Source organism: Euprymna scolopes, chromosome 28 (assembly GCF_053919585.1).
Source record: "Euprymna scolopes isolate OS-2025 chromosome 28, ASM5391958v1, whole genome shotgun sequence".
Taxonomy (NCBI): Eukaryota; Metazoa; Mollusca; class Cephalopoda; order Sepiida; family Sepiolidae; genus Euprymna; species Euprymna scolopes.
Window position 1 is genome coordinate 22,965,844 of NC_136509.1, and position 17,682 is coordinate 22,983,525.

The 17,682-nt window shown below is 36.2% G+C and overlaps 1 protein-coding gene across 3 annotated transcripts in view; it reads right to left on the reverse strand.

Annotated features, from left to right (window-relative positions):
- LOC145249503 (ATPase family gene 2 protein homolog B-like) overlaps positions 1-17,682 on the reverse strand; it is a 400,201-nt gene that overhangs the window by 28,317 nt on the left and 354,202 nt on the right. For all 3 annotated transcript variants that reach the window (XM_080111116.1, XM_080111115.1, XM_080111117.1), the window contains exons 2-4: positions 15,059-16,145; positions 10,160-10,351; positions 5,442-5,597 (exon numbers count right to left, since the gene is read on the reverse strand). In XM_080111116.1, coding sequence (XP_079967242.1) covers positions 5,442-5,597; positions 10,160-10,351; positions 15,059-16,144 — 1,434 coding nt within the window. In that variant the 5' untranslated portion in view covers position 16,145. The remainder of the gene's footprint in view (positions 1-5,441; positions 5,598-10,159; positions 10,352-15,058; positions 16,146-17,682) is intronic.

The following is a 17,682-nucleotide window of genomic DNA, read 5'->3' on the forward strand; positions in this document are numbered from 1 at the left end:
CACATCTCTCTATACTGTCCAGATTTAATCTTCCTCTGAGGTCATGAGATCTAAGCTGGTCTTTAAGACTCACATTAGACGTCCATCATATGATTCTCATGTCTTAAATTTCCATGCAACGCATATCCTCAACCCTCACTGACCAGGTTTCGCATCCATATGTCATCACACTGCGTACACATGCCTAATAGATCTTTTTCCTTGCTCGACAGTGATAGTACTCTGTAGATTAGTAATAGTAGACGTTACTTGATATTTACCCCATCCATTCTTAACTCTTGCAATCACACTAGCACCTGCTCCACCCTGTACTCCAATATCACCAAGGTAACAAAACTTCTGGACAACCAAATATGCTTTTTGTTTCTACATCTGAGTACAGTAGCAAAGAAGGAATCCTTTATTTAATTCATGGGGGTAGCATGCTCTTGTTCCATCAGCCATGACTGGGTAGAAATCTTAAATAATTCGCAATTGTATTCTTTGTATCATTTGCACAGAGGATTAGAACCTTCAACCTCCAGAAGAGTGTCACTTACAACCGAATTACATAGTACATTATCTGTTACGTCAGGACGATCTTAAGTGCTTTTGTATAGCTAAGGTCTCGTCATTTCTTGTTCGATCTCAATTAATTTCTTAGAAAAAATTTAGTCATTTATTCTTGAATTCGCAAAATGTAAGTCTTCTATCTTGCTTGTCATTGTAGTCCTACAACAGTTTCATGCTTTTTTATGCAGTCATTTGTATTATTGTTGTATTGTCAACATTTTTCAAGCTGCACCGGTTGGGAGCTGTAGAGTGTAGACAAGACAGTGTTGCATTATATGGTCCTCTTCTTCACGTTTGGTTGAGCAAGTTTTGTAGCTTCATCTTGTCATAGCAACCGTTGATCGCCTCATTCCTGTTTGCAAATGGTTAAGTGTTTAGTACTGGATCCAGGATGCTTCTGAATCTTTAAGGAGAGCCTTAAAAGTTGAGATTTCCATGTCCGTAGGAGAGAAGCATTCTTCTTTGTACGTCTTTGAATCATCTGGTCATGCAATAGTTCGACAATGTTTAACACGGTTCCTTGCATTATCATTATTTTATTCTGCAAGACTTTTCAAGCTGCACTGATTACACCATAAATAGAAGTTCAGTCGAGCACTTGCCATGAAATTACACTAGAGCAGAGACAGACTCGCAACATATCTTCCGTGAGATGTTACTAAAATAATAACAAAATGACACCAATTTGGAAAACTCCTAATTTTTTCCCCCGAGTGTTTAGATATCTTTTTATTAGCATAACAGCTAAACACGTTTCTTTTTATTAGCATAACAGCTAAACACATATCTTTTTATTAGCATAACAGCTAAACACATATCTTTTTATTAGCATAACAGCTAAACACGTATCTTTTTATTAGCATAACAGCTAAACACGTATCTTTTTATTAGCATAACAGCTAAACACGTATCTTTTTATTAGCATAACAGCTAAACACGTATCTTTTTATTAGCATAACAGCTAAACACATAACTTATTATTAGCATAACAGCTAAACATTTTTGCTTGTCCACCTCTACAAGAAAAGTTTTTAGTAATTTATTCTTCAAATCACAATGTGTGAGTCTTCTATCTTGCTTGCCATTGTAGTCATAACTAGGGCTATGACAAGAGTATATTCTTTTCATTGTTTTGACTCTCGAGTATATATCCGACACAGTTAATTAATCGAGAACCACATCACTATCTAAAAACATATAAGATATTAACTGATATATTCTCGAAAGTCAAAATATTGAAAAGAGTATTCTCTTGTCATAGCCCTAGTCATAAAACAGTTTGTTTTTTTTTTACAAAGGAGTCACCACTTATCAAGGCCCGGACGCCACTCAAGTCTAAGGGTTAATGAGTGTACAGTGGTCAAGGGGAACATGTCAGTCATCATTAAAAGTGGAAATTTGGTAAATTGGATTACTTAAGGGGATGGCTCATCAACCCTAACCCTAATCCTAACCACATCAAACTATCTAAAAAAAACATATAAGATATTAACTGATATATACTCGAGTCAAAATAATGAAAAGAATATTCTCTTGTCATAAAACAGTTTCACGCTTTTTTTACACAGTCCTTTGTATCATTGTTGTATTCTGCAAAATTTTTCAAGTTGCACCGGTTGGGAGCAGTAGAGGACAGACAAGACAGTGTTGCATCGTATGGTCCTTTTCTTCACGTTTGTTTGAGCCAATTTTGTAGCTTCATCTTGTCATAGCAATTTTTAATCGCTCCATTGGTTGAGCGTTTGAGTACAGCAACAAAGAAGTAAATTTAGTGACCGTTACAAACTGGTCACCATCTGCGAGTCTTTTTCTACCTTGCTTGTCTTTGAAGCATGTTATCATATAATATTTGAACACTTTTCTTTTACACAGTCCTTTGTTGTATTCCGCAAGATCTTTCAAGCTGCACCGGTTATATATTTGTAATTTTATTAAGCTATTTTATATATATATATATATACTAGCGGGCCACCCGGCGTTGCTCGGTTGTAAAATATGTATAAATATTATATTTTAATTCGTAAAGAAACTGACACATGTGCATCCGAGTATTATGGTTTCCTAAATAATTCACTTGTAAGTAAAAAAAAAAAAAAAATAGAAAAATACGCGAGCTGAGATCAAAGTCAAAACTTAGACAGTGATTCAAGTACAATAGCCATTAGGCCAGCTCGACATGATCTTTAAAAGGTGTTTTCAAACCTACTTATTCTTAACGTAAGGAATCTGTAATGTGTACAATTCATGCATGCGTATTAGTGGTACACTGACGAAAGCATTGCACAAATAACACTCAAGATGAGAACCATAGTCCAATCAAAACAAGTAATACATACTATTGTGTACTTCAGTAAATATAAAACAGGGCTGTTTTATTTATTATCAGCTTTTTAAGGTCATATCATAGACACACACACACACACATACACATATATATATGTGAATAAAAAGGAAAAACCTAAAAGAGTAAAAGAAAAAAAAACAACATGGCCGAGATGATGGCCAGGTGCGGTAGGCGAAAACAACTTAATCCCCAAAGGAAAAATGGACAGCTTAACTTGAAATCTATCCAAGAAAAGAAAGAGAACTAAACTTTTATTCACATATATATATATAGATATATTTTTGGTTATCCAATAATTCACCATAGGCATGAACGCATTTTTTTGTCTTTAAATCAGAAGAATTATGATAGAGAGAGAACAAGAAGGATAAGTCAGTAAAATATGTTCGTGTCGATAGAGAATTGGAAATATACGATAAAACTGATATTTAATTAAGATTCTACTTGATAATTCATCATGAAATTTTTTCTCTCCAGAACAGAAAGAGAACCGAACTTCTCCTCTTTCGCATGTGATATATGACCGTCTTCCTGTACATCCTCGCCTAGAAATCCTGATGATGTCTCCTGAAATGGGGACGAAACGTTGATTTTATTTTTGTTTTTACTCTTTTAAGTTTTTCCTTTTTATTCACATAACGTCTAAAGCATCGTTTATATCTTGCTTTATTTTATTCACATATATATATATGTATGTATGAGTGTCATTCACCAAGTAAAGCCTCCTAATTTTTAATTCAAAAAAGAGCTATGAAAACGGAAGTGGTGCCATTAAAATGAGCAACCTTTTGCCTTTAGCAGTGACTATAGGGGTATAGGCATAGAATATATAAATTAGAGGATTTAATATGTGATGCTAAGGCGTTTCGGCACCAGAAAATGTTAGCATGCATATTATTAAAAACTGTTTCAATTTGATTGAAACAGATGTGGGCTGATATCTCAATTAGGAAGTTTGGATGTTGGAATGGACTTCTAGGAGATTCAGTAAAGGTTACAATGTCGCAGCAATCTCTTATTGGTAAGTGGTATTTTCCACTGGACAGCCACAAATTTAATATCCGTCCTGGTTTTAAATCTCCAAAACAACTACATGGTAAACGGCTGATGATCCACTGTTTTTATTTAATAATTTAAGTTGATAATTCTTTTCTTTTTCCACAGTTATTTAGTTGAATCTTGTTTTGTAATTGCTGATTTTATAGTGGAGAGTCAGCATTTGTGGTATGTTGAACTTTGTATCCATCGGAATTTAAACTGCATTTTTTTAATAAAATACTCAAAGCTTCTTTAGATTATATATATAGATATATTGGGTTTTTAGATATGTATGGCTACGGTACTTAAGCTTTTATGCATTTATATTCTCATAGCATTTATATGCTAGTTAACATGTCCTAATCTTACTTATTAATAGTTTAATCTTTTTCTATTTTATTATTTAATTCATCTATTTTTTTCATATATTAGTAAAAATAGTAAACATATTTTACATTTTTTTATTGGGAAAGTGGTATTATCCACTGGAGAGCCATGTATTAAATAGCTATCCTGTTTTTAAATCTCCGAAACAGCTACATGGTAATCAGCTGATGATCCCCGTTTTCTAATTACAAAATTTTAGTTATGGTTTTCTATTTTCATCCTCACGTAGTTAAATTCTGTTTTAAAATTGAAGACTTTTGCGAAATCGGCTTATGCAAGTGCTAAGTCTATTTCTACTTAACAATTTTAGTTAAGACTTTTTTTTTTTTCTTCATCTTTATATAAATGAATTCTCATTTTAGAAGTTGGATTATGTAGGTGCTAAGTCTGCGATAGGTTAAAGTTAATATTTTTTTCCTCTCGGGAATTTGAACTGCATTCTTTATTTTTATTTTTGCATTTTTTTATTCTTTAGACTATATATATATATATATATATATATATATATATATATATATATATATATATATATATACTCGGGTTTTTTTATTCAAAAGTAATGGACTAATGAATTCAACGAGGTTGTTAGATAGTGCTCAATAAAAAGAGCTGATAATATTTGTTTATTGTTATATAAACATGCTCACATCCTGCTGCTACAATGAATAATCTTTATTCATTGAACTTTTGAATAGTCAAGTCGCTGCCTGATGATATCTGTTGTTTGATTGAAACAAGTGGCTATTTGTAGCAGTAGGATGTGACCATGTTTATATAACAATAAACAAATATATATATATATATATATATATATATATATACATATGCACAGGGTGACCCAAAAAAAAACAAAAGCTAAATGGAGGCCATCTAGAACATATGCTGTAGAACGGAGAAAAAAAGGCCAAAGACCTTAGTGTTTTGATGTGATGTTTTGAATATAATTAACTAGTTATAACCAAAGTTTCATTTCATTCGGACAAAACACTAAGAAACGGGGCCTAATTAGAGTTTGGGGCCCGTTTTTTTGGGGGGGTCACCCTGTATATATATATATATACACGCACACTAGGAAAACTGATAATGTTGTTTTCAATATTACAAAAATATATGACCTTACCTGTTGAATTTTGGTTTTAGTGGCTGCTAATCCACCAATGTCGTCCCAGGTGATACCCCTCACTTCAATAAAACCATCTACCCCTCTCGTCAGGGATGGTGCAATCCTTCTCAAACAATGCAAAAAATGTTCCCTCCGTATTGGAATTGGTTCTGGCTTTTAAAAGAAAAAGGAGTTAAATATAATGTTATTATAATGTAGATTTGGTGTTTGTCTTTCGTAAAAACTGTCACAATTCGTACAGTTTTTTTTTGATTCTTGTCTAGAATTCTTCCTATATTAAAAAAAAAAATCGAAGAAAAATTGTTGCAAATTATTTGGAAGGTTAATTTCTGACCTGTATAGTACAGGCAAAAACATCTTTTTTGGATAAATGTAAATAAATCCAACAAAGTCAATTATTGCATTCAAATATATTTTAAAGATAGATACAATTCCAAAATAATGGTTGTTTTGGAAGGGTTTTCCATTTTTTCAGAAAGTCAGTAGAGGTGAGTTACTCTGGTAGTAGAGCATAGTTCTATTTACTTTGCCCCCCCCCCCTCCATGAGAGCAGAGTTAGACACCAGGGTCGTTTTTTAATCTGGAGAAAAGAAACAAAACTAAAAATTGTCTCAGTCGTAAAGGAGTTCTCCTCCACTAACCGAGAACAAAAAATTGAAGTATAGCATCAGAACAGATATTACACTTTGATCTTGGCCCAAAAATCAAGAAAAAAAAAAGCAGAGCATAGTTACTCTTCTCTTCTTTTTTTTGTTTAAGCAATTAACACCATCTAATATTTTATAAAGTTCTGTTCGTTGAAGTTTTTTTTTGTAAAGACTGATGCCGACTTTCATAGTCGCTCTTAAGTGTGCAAAAAAAAAATACTCACTTATGCAAATTAGAATATTTCCAACAAAATCTGTACATACCTGTGGCAAAACGAAAATATCATATTCCAAAAATCATGTAAATTGATCAAGCAGTTTTATTTTTATAAAGAGAATCACTTTTTAATTAACTGATGCGCATCTGTCAGCATTACAACATAAATCTAGTATGAATTATTGTTGAGTTATCTCCCTTTGTTTTCTGAGAAATTTTTTTCTAAAATGGTGGGTGAGACAGTCACTTCTTAGATACTCATAAAATTTGATTTATATAACTCCTTGATTAATTTACATGATATTTTGGAATATGATTTTTGTTTCATCACATCATAAAAGCTTGTACACTATACAGATTTTTATTATTTTTGTTTTTTTAATATAGAGGGAATACTTCCCTGCCCCCTCTATTTGATAAAATCAAAAGTAAAATTTTAAACTTTTTGGCCATATTAAACAATCAGTCACTGACCTGTCAAAGTTTATACTTTGAGGGCATGTCTGAAGGCGAAATAGGCAGAGGAAAGCCAAGGAGTAGGTGGAGAGAAAATTATTTTGATTGGACATCTCTCAACAGTTGGGCATCCATCAACCAACTTGCCTTGTATCGGAAAGAATGTCGAAAAATAAGTCATGTGAACTCGCAATCCGCACCAAGTAGAAGATGCGACTCCTGATGATCTGGACAAGAACTACTTTTTCATATTGAAACAAATAGTTAATGTTCTATTTAATCAACCACATTAAATCGGCAGTGACTATAGGGGTATAGGCATAGAATATAAATTAGAGAATTTAATGTGTGATTCTAAGGAGTTTCGGCACCAGAAAAAGGTTAGTATGTATATTATTAAAAACTGTTTCAATTTGATTGAACCAGATGTGGGCTGATATCTCAATTAGGAAGTCTGGATGTTGCAATGGACTTCTAGGAGATTCAGTAAAGGCTACAATGCCGCAGCAATTCAAGGCAAAATTGAGTAGAAAGTGGATAAATAGGGAAAAAATGGCACAAAAGAAGAAAAAAATAAATGAAAATTTCAGAAATTTTACCAGCATATTAGATAAATGCATAAAGGGAAACTTTTAAGAAGTTTGTCAAATTAAAAAAAAAATTACATTTAAAAGTAAATGACCCCCCCACACACACACACGTACAGGTTTTACAAATTATGTACAACTGGGGGGGGGTACTTGGCTATGCCCGGTTGGAAAATATGCTTAAATATATTTTAATTTGTCCAGATTTTGTCTATATTATAGAGTCGTGATTTCAAAAGTAAAAAAAAAAGTATTTGGGCGCCATCAGCTAAGAATTGAAACCGAATGCAAAACTGTAGCATTCAAAGCTGGTGATGTTACCACTGTACAAACGTGACCCGCACATATGAACTGATTAAAAATAAACTAAAATGAATGTATAATAATTTTTTACATTTTGACCCCTTAAAAACTATTTTAACTGGCTAAAGACCCATAAAAGAACGGTTCATAAAAAATCCAATCATTTGAGGCCCCTAGCGCCGCTCTGCGACTTTTAGTTTCAGAAGAAACAGATTTTGAAAATCTGGAGACAGACAGAAAAACAGACAGACATAGTTTTATAAATTAGATGGATTAAACAAAAAGCAACTGATTTAAATGGATTGACATTCTGGGAATTTTTTGCGAAAAATCTTTGTAAAAAATAACCAATTTTTTGGTGCTTTGTTTTTTGTTTGTTTTTTTTTTTTCATAAAATGAGCAGAAATTTGGGATATTAAATTTGCTGATACACGGGGTGGAACAATAAATTTTTGCCCTAAACAAAAACGACACTACAGCTTTATTTTAAAACTTTTATTGTAAAAAATCAATTCAGGTAACTTGATTATGTAGTAGAGCTGACATCTATTAATGTAGCCTTCTTTCTGCCTTAATCATTGCCTTTTCCACAAGCACTGGTGAGAGCTCGGCGATCAGACTGGCTTTGATGACCATATGTGGGGTTACCCCCACATATGGTCATTGCTTGCAGTATCTGTCGGAACAAATACTACACTTTGATCTTAGCCAAAAGAGTCTAAATTTATTGTAGAGTTGAATGTAATAATCAAAGAAGAAAGTGCCCGCGCGTGTGTGTGTATCGTACGATCATACAACTTACCTTCGGATGGGATCTGAGAGAAAGAGAAATTAAAGATGGCAGCCATGGATTTATAAGGTGTAGTCTCGTGGAATCTCATGAGATCTCATCTTCCACTGCACACGTATGCAAATGGAATGGGGTCAGGTTTCTAATAAAATGGTTTGTCAGAGGCAGTGGGGCAGGGGGGGGGAGACATGCAGGAAGTTGAGAGAGAAAGTTGGCAGTGACGAATTCTAGCTGAACCTGTTCTTATTGTATCTTTTTTATTTTGTTTTGCTGTTTACCAGCCCATTTAACTGCATTTATAGTGTGGGATTAGTTCCACATATAAATTTAACGTAAAATGATCCCCCATTTCTGTGTCATACTAACCTATTCGTGCCATTAACTGTTTTAACACTACGCTCTGATCCCCATCTGGCATCAATTGGGATGGATGGCTCTCGTCTGGGAGAGGCCCCATGTTTTGACAAGCTTCTGGGATTGTCCTTTACTCCTGATCTGAAACGGAACATGTACATCAAGTCTGTGGCCAAGGTCGCTGGAAAGATGGTGGGATCCTTCTACCGCTCCAGAAGATATCTCACTACTAATGCAATTCTCTATCTATATAAAAGCCAAGTACGTCCAAGGATGGAACACTGCTGCCATATCTGGGCAGGAGCTGCTAAAAACAGCCTATCCTGCCTTGACAGAGTACAAAATAGAGTTTGTGGCTTAGTGGGGGATGCCCTTTTCTCTACCTTGCAACGTCTCTCCCACAGAAGAGACATTGCGAGCCTTTCCTTGTTTTATCGTTATTTCCATGGCAGGTGCTCGTCTGAACTCCAATCTCTGGTCCCCCCCTCGCCAATCTTTCACGAAAAACACCCGTCTAGCTGAATCCACTGTGAAAAATTTCCCCCACTCTTTATCTGTGCCTAAATCAAAATGTGGATTCCATGAACAAAGCTTCTTTCTTAGAACTGCATGCCTGTGGAACTCTGTTCCGTCTGCCTGCTTCCCACCTGACTACAACTTGGATGTCTTCAAATCCAACGTTAACAAATTCCTAATGAACCGCCCCCTTAAGTAAACACTTCATCAAATCTCCACACTAACGTACTATACTTGCAATAACCCTTATCCCTGAATGGCTTCCGGGCCTTGATAAGTGGTGACCACCGTGTAAAAAAAAAAAAAAAAACAAAAAAGAACACTAAATCCAATTGTAGTATTATATTACCATGCCCGGACAATATCAAGTAACTTGGTCGATTCGAAAATAACGGAGACCCTCATTGTAGTTATGTTGTATCAAACTTAAAGTGAAATCCTTACCTTATTCATTATTTTTTTTAAAATACAAAATTTAAATATAGATTTTATTTTTCAAGTTTGAAAGTTTCTCAAATTTATAAATGAACGTGGATTCCATGAACAAGATTTCTTTCTTGGAACTGCACGCCTGTGGAACTGTCTTCCATTTTCCTGCTTTCCAGCTGACTACAATATGGTTGTCTTCAAGTCCAATGTAAACAAGTCCTTGATAAGCCATTCCCCTTAAGTTAACAAATTTACTGAATTTCCATTACTGACAATTGTTATATTGTCCAATTGACTACTGTATGCTCTTTAACCCTTATCCTCGAGTGGCCCCTTGGCCTTGATAAGTGGTGATGCCTATGTAAAAAAAAAAAAAAAATACTGAAAATTCAAAGGAGGTGGGGTTGGGTACTCACCATGCCCCGAGACCTTTCACCAACAGCCGCGTGGGCAGCCTGCTTACAGAGGGCGTGGAGATCTGCTCCAGAATATCCGGTTGTAATTTCTGCTAATTCGGGAAGGTGTACATCCTGGGAAACTGGCATCTGCTGTGTGTAAACTGTTAAAATACTGAACCGTTGTCGATAGGTAGGCATGCTTATGTAGACCTGTAAAGAAAAACAAAAGACAAATCAAGTGGAATGGTTTAAGAATTCTAAAATAAAAAATTAATATGCTTTCAAAGCGAAAAAAAAAAAAAAAAGCATGATACAACATTTGGTGCTTCTACAGTATAATAGAATATCAGACAATGCAGGTTAGGTCAAAACCTTAGGTGCTTATTCCGATTGGCACTTATAGCGATAAACAAAAGTGAAGAAAACCTTTTATATTGTATCTATTTGTCACGGAATGAAGATTTAATATTCCAAAAATCACAAAAATTGATCAAGTACATTTTTTTTTTATTTACAAAAAAAAAATTGCTGTTTTTTGCCGATAAGTGACAGATGAGGCCATGTTTTACTTGAAAACATAAGGGGAGGTAATCAGTAATTATTTTGACAGTTTCCACATGCATTAGGGTTGTTTGCCCTTTTTCACCAATTCATTGGACAATGTTTTCACTTCATTGAAACAGAGCAAAATTTGATTTTCTTGAATAAAAATAAAACTTGATAAAATTAGGTAAATTTTTAGAATTTTTCATTTTTGTCCCATGACTGGTACATACAGACATTTGTGTATTTTCTTTAATTTTAAATGCCATCATAAGTGCCAACCTGAATAAGCACCTAAACCCTATTATGTACTTGTGTCATGTCAAAATTAGCATAAATTATAAAATCTGTAAGAACTATATTTAAAAAAAATTTCCAATATTTCCTCCTGTATCAGAAAAAACGCTAAGTGATATACAAATATCTGTACGTGATGTTGCCAAGCTAATCAAAGTCTTGGTTTCACTAAAGCAACTGGCCCTGACGGTATTCCAATTATAGCAATCAAAAAACTTCAACTTAAAAAACTATTTAAACGTTGTCTTAAGGAGAATTGCTTCCTATCACCTTGGAAAATCTCACCATGCCCTGTATTTAAGAATTCAGGTGATCACTCACCTCCCCTCTCAGTACAGGCCAATAAATCTCCTGTGCGTCATGAGTAAGTTGCCGGAATCTGTGTAAAATAGAGAAGTAATCAACCATCTCAGCAAAAATAACCTTCTTAGTGACACACAATATGGTTTCCGTTCTGCTAGATCTACAGCAGATGTGCTTACAGTTATATTTCATAGGATTAGCGAATCTCTCGACAGAGGCAACCTTTCTAGGGCAATTGCTCTTGACATATCAAAGGCCTTTGATAGGGTATGGCATAAAGGTTTACTTCACAAGATCTCCAGCTATGGTATAGCTGGAAATGTCTTCTCAATTATTAAATCATTTCTCTCTGATAGGTTCATAAGAGTAGTAGTTGATGGGCAAAAATCAGAAGCTCACAGTATAAATGCTGGAGTCCCTCAGGGGTCCATCCTGGGCCCAACTCTTTTCCTGATCTACATTAATGATCTTCCAAATCACATCCTTACATCATTCATAGACATTTATGCTGATGACACTACCATCTATGGTAGCACATCTAAGACCATAAATGACCAAGTTCTCTCCGATTTTCTCTCCTCTGATCTTGAGCACGTGGTACAATGGGGAAAGGAGTGACTGGTTACTTTTAATGCATCTAAAACCAAGCTTCTCTCTTTACATCATCAGCGTTCTGATCCCCATCTGGCATCAATTGGAATGAATGGCTCTCGTCTTGGGAGGTCTCAAGTTTTTACAAGCTTCTGGGCTTGACCTTTACTCCTGATCTTTAATGGAACACGTACATCAAATCTGTTGCCAAGGCCGCTGGAAAAATGGTCAGATCCTTGTATCGATCCAGTAGATATCTCACTGCTGATGCAATTCTCTATCTATATAAGAGCCAGGTACGTCCAAGGATGGAATACTGTTGCCATATCTGGGCAGGAGCTGCTAGAAAGGACTTGTCCTGCCTTGATACAGTTCAAAATAGACTTTATAGCCTCATAGGAGATGTCCTTTTCTCTTCGCTGCAACCTCTATCTCACAGAAGAGATGTTGCGAGTTTGTCTCTGCTTTATCGTTATTTTCATGGAAAGTGTTTGACTGAGCTTCAATCTATGGCATCCCTTCGCCAAACTTTCACAAGAAACACTCGTCTAGCTGAAAACACTATCAATAATTCCCCACTCTTTATCTGTGCCTAAACCTAAACATAGATTCCATGAACAAAGCTTCTTTCTTAGAACTGCATGCCTGTGGAATTGTTTTCCGTTTTCCTGCTTTCCAGCTGACTACAATATGGTTGTCTTCAAGTAAACAAGTTCTTGATTAGCCATTCCACTGGTTAACAAATTTACCGAATTCCCATTACTAACGATTACTATATTGTCCAATTGACTACTGTACACCCTTAACCCTTATCCTCGAGTGGTCTCTGGGCCTTGATAAGTGGTTATGCCTATGTAAAAAAAAAAAACATATTAGCAGTCCATTTTCTATTTTCAAATGACGGATAACAATTATTTTGTCAAAATCGTACACTGCAATTACCTCCCTTAAGTTTTCGATTCTTCTTCATTATTGTAGTGAAATTCAAAATTTGAAATATTGAATTTCAAATGAAACCAATAGTATCTACTGAATGGTCATGTCACAGTAATGAGCATATCCAAAAATCACAAAAAACAATGAGGTAGAAAATTAATTACGAATAAAAACAGTTTTCGAAAATAATTAGCAGAAAATTGAGTTTCGTAAAAACAAAAAAGAAACGGAGAGTTCCAATTGTAACAAAAGGGAGGTAAATATTTTCTGAAAACTGAAAATCTTAGGCCAATTTAGCAAAACTTTATTTCCACTAATTGTCTTTGAAAACTGTTTTTATTAATAATTAATTTTCTACCTTATCGTTTTTCATAATTTTTGGATATTTTCATTACTGTGACACGACAATTCAGTAGATTGTATTGGTTTCACTTAAAATTCAATATATCAATTTTCGAATTTTTCTATGATAACAAAGAAGGACCAAGTTTTTCAACAATAAACAAACTTGGCTTGACTTTTACTCCTGATCTGAAATCGAACACGTACATCAAATCTGTTGCCAAGGTCACTGGAAAAATGGTGGGATCCTTCTCACCCTCCATTAGATATATCACTGCTGATGCACTTCTCTATCTATATAAAAGCCAGGTATTTCCAAGAATGGAATATTGTTGCCACAGCTGGGCAGAAGCTGCAAGACCTTGTTCTGCCTTGACAGAGTTTAAAATAGACTTCGTAGCCTAGTGGGGGATGCCCGTTTTTCTCTTCCCTGCAACAATAGATTGGAGCTCAGACAAGCACTTGCATGAAAATAATGATAAAGTAGAGGTAGACTCACAACATCTCTTCTGTCAGGAAAAGGTTGCAGGGAAGAGAAAAGGGCATCCCCTACTAGGCTACAAAGTCTATTTTGAAATCTGTCAAGGCAGGATAAGGACATACTTGACTTTTATACATCTTATATGCATTGGCAGTGAGATATCTGCTGGAAATGTAAAATAATGCCACCATTTTTCCAGCGATGTTGGCAACAGATTTTTTTTAAATTCCATTTTCACCCCCAAACAAGGCACAGTACCACTTTGATGTAGGGAGCTACTATCAGGGACATAATGTTTGGTTGTTTTTGTTTTATGGCATATCAACCCTTTTCAGGTTATTTAATGCCAAATCCAAAGATTTTGAAGAAAAATTTTTTAATAGAATATATTTCTTGTTTTCAAGTCGGTTTCTATTTAACCCATAGTTGGGACTCCGTGTCAGAGTGGACCTGGGAGCAATGGCGATTAAAGGGTGGCTCCACACTCCCCAAAGCCCGCAACCTGGGGCTCCACCACTGGATATAGTTTAAGATCATATCCAGCATCATCAGGGACATAAACTGGAGAGATACTATGTAGAAAGTTGAACAGCAAGATGGGGAAGCAGGAATCCGGAAGGGAATTCCAAAGTCGAACAATTCTGGAGAAAAAACTATTAGAGTAGAAGGCTTTCTTACATAAAGGGATCTCTACTGTGTAGGGGTGGAACTTTGCTGCTTGTCGAGTTTGTTGGGGGTATTTACGTCTAGGGGGTACAAGGGCTTGTAGTTTGTCGGAGCATCTACCATTTAAATACTTGTAAAACAGGCAGGGGAATGCAACATTTCGTTGATAGGACAGAGGTTGAAGCTTAGATAACAGTTCAGGACCTATCAGGTTGACAGTTCTCTTTTAAACCCTGTCCAGGAGCGAGAGACTAGTTGTTGGTTGGCTGTTTTTGTTTTACGGCATATCAACCCTTTTCGGGTTATTTAATGCCGAATCCAAAGATTTTGAAGAAAAATTTTTAATAGAATATATTGGTTGTTTTCAAATCATTTTCTATTTAACCCATAGTTGGGACCCTAACAGGTACTACCATTCCGGGTCAGAGTGGACCTGGGAGCAATGGCCCAAAGGATTTGATGTACGCGTTCTATTTCACATCAGGAATAAAGGTCAGACCTCTTAAGTAATTCAATTCCCACTACTAATGATTACTACGATATTATCTTATTGACTACTGTACACTCATTAAGCCTTATCCTCAAGTGATCTCCAGGCCTTGATAAGTGTTTACTCTTTTGTAAAAAAAAAAAAAAAAAAAAAAAAATGGCATTTCAATTTCTTGACAGTTACGTACGTAACAAGACGAAGAAATTATTTTAAAAAATCAAATTTAAAAATAGAAAAAAAAAAGAAGCAAAGTTTTTTTTTTATTTACCTCGCGATCAAGTCGTCCGCTCTGTCGGAGGTTGGGATCAACAGCCGAAGGCCTATTTGTCGCTGCTATAATAACTAAATGATTCTCAACGGGGATCTCCTCCATTAGTTGCAAAAGCTGAATCGTCATGGTGTTTGACGGATTAAAATTTGATTTCGGGCAGACGGCATCAATTTCATCCAGAAAGAGGATGCAACTCTCGTGCACTCCAATCTTGATCGCCTGGTTGAAAATGTTCCGCAGTTTTTCCTCGCTTTCCCCTACATCAGACGACATAAGCTCAGGTCCACGGATCCTGATGAGCTCGACGTCACACTCACCAGCTATGTACTCCACAAGCGACGTCTTGCCACAGCCTGGGGGCCCACGCAAGAGTATACCGCGGGGGATAGCGAGGTTCTGAAAGGACGTTTGTGATCTTAGCGAGGAAAGTTCCAGAAAGTCTTTTAACGTTTGAACTGTATCTTCCAACCCACCAAGACATTTTTTTGGCTGTCGTAAACGCTGCCAGTAACGATCCTCTGTGATAATGTCCCGCACTTTGATTTTTGTGCTACTGTTTACGATGACAACATCGTAGGATTCTGGATTCGTGGAATGGATGATCATGGACGATAATCGTAACAGATCCGATCGTTTGATCTGTTTCATGTTTACCTTGACATTCGCCCCGACGCCGATAAACTGCAGGCAGTTCCGGCAGGACGCTTCCAGTCTATCTCCATTTGCAAGAAGGCCCTTCAGGTGTTGTCGGAGGTCGATATCTGGTGTGATGATGCTCAGCTCGACAGCTCGAGCGTTGCATGAGGAGAGAAGTTGAATCTGAAGTCTTCCATTGATCATGTGTTCATTATGCGATAAATCTTGCGTGACGAGGTTACTGAACTGTAAAACACTGTCGTCTAAATCAGAACATGGCCATACACTGCAGATAGCACAGGTGTTTGGAGTTGTAACTCGGACAAACATACCAAGGTCGGCGCCAATTGCGCGACAGGTGTTGTTTGGAATACGACATCTCTGGACTGTAGAATCGTTATTTATCGACGGTTCCAAAGTGAAAATTCTAGCCAGAGGCACAGCCATCCTGCAAGAAAAGAACAATATAGAAATATATTATACTAAATCTGAATAAATCAACATTTGTTTCTCTAAATTGTTTTTTCTATGTACGGTTGTAGAAAAACACTGATTAACAGGGTTCGTACAGATTTTCAATGTTAATTCTCAAGGACTTTTCAAAGCTTTTAAAGGCCTTCTCCTGACAAAATTCAGGTTTTCAAAACAAAATTTAAAATATAAACAATAATATAATAAACAAAAAAAAACTTAATAATTGACAACAGGAAAAGTTATTTTCATTTACATTCAAAACAATATGCCTGTCAGCAGTCATATTTACATTTCTTAACCCATTTATATTTGGCCAACCAAGTGCGATTAAATGTTATTACTTCCCCCATTGCAGATTAGTTTACGCTGTGTTATTTTTACTCTTAAATTTTGAATTTACGGTACGAGAGGCGTGCAATAAGTAATGCCTCTGACCCACTTCCAGTTGTCTAATCGAGATGAAATTTTGCATGTGCAATGATTTATATCTCTACGGGTTATGTGGCAAATTACAGCTCTGAACTAATTGTGGTTTCTGTTTTACAGGTGTTTGAACTGAGTCAGGTGTGAAATAGAGCCTGTTGAATGTCGAGCAGTGATCCGGTTTTTGTATTTGAAAGGACGCACACCACAGGAGACTTTTGATGAAATGAAAGAAACTTATGGTGATAATGCCTCATCATATAACCTTGTAAAACGCTGGCATCGTGAATTCAAACATGGCTGGAAGTCTGTAGAAACAGCTCCCAAACCTGGTCGCCCCCCCCCTTCTACCATTGATGAGGCATCTGTCCGTCAAGTTGAGGCTGCCATTCTGGAAGATCGGCGCATTACTATTCGCCAAATAGCCCAAGATATCAAGATTAGTACAGGGTCTGTGGAAACTATCATTCATGACCATTTGCATATGCATAAGGTGTTTGCCAGATGGATTCCCAGGTTGCTCACACCATTCAAGAAGCGAGAACGTGTCGAGTGCTCGAGGATGTATTTGGAGATGTGCCAAGAAGATGAGTGAAAGTTTTTCAAAAGACTGATTACACAGGATGAAACCTGGGTCCATCACTATGATCCAGAGACCAAAGCCCAATCAATGCAGTGGGCCTAGACGGAGTAGTGATGACAGATTTCCTGGCAAAGGGTACCACAATTACAGGAGCCTATTATGCTTCACTTTTGAGGAAATTAAGGGAAGCTATCAAAATCAAGAGGCGGGGCAAGATCAGTAAAGGTACTCTCCTCCTGCAGGACAATGCTCCGGTTCACAACTCACACGTCGCCAGATCAGAAGCACGGGTTATGAAATTCTTCCCCATCCTACTTCCTCTCCAGACCTTGCCCCCTCTGACTTTCAACTCTTCCCAGCCATGAAGTTTTTTTGGAAAGGAAAGCGTTTCCCAGATGATGCAGCCTTGATTTCTGAAGTCACGTTATGGTTGGAAGACCAACCTGGGCTGTTCTACAAAAACGGTCTCCAGAGTTGCATCAAACGATGGGAAAAATGCATAACT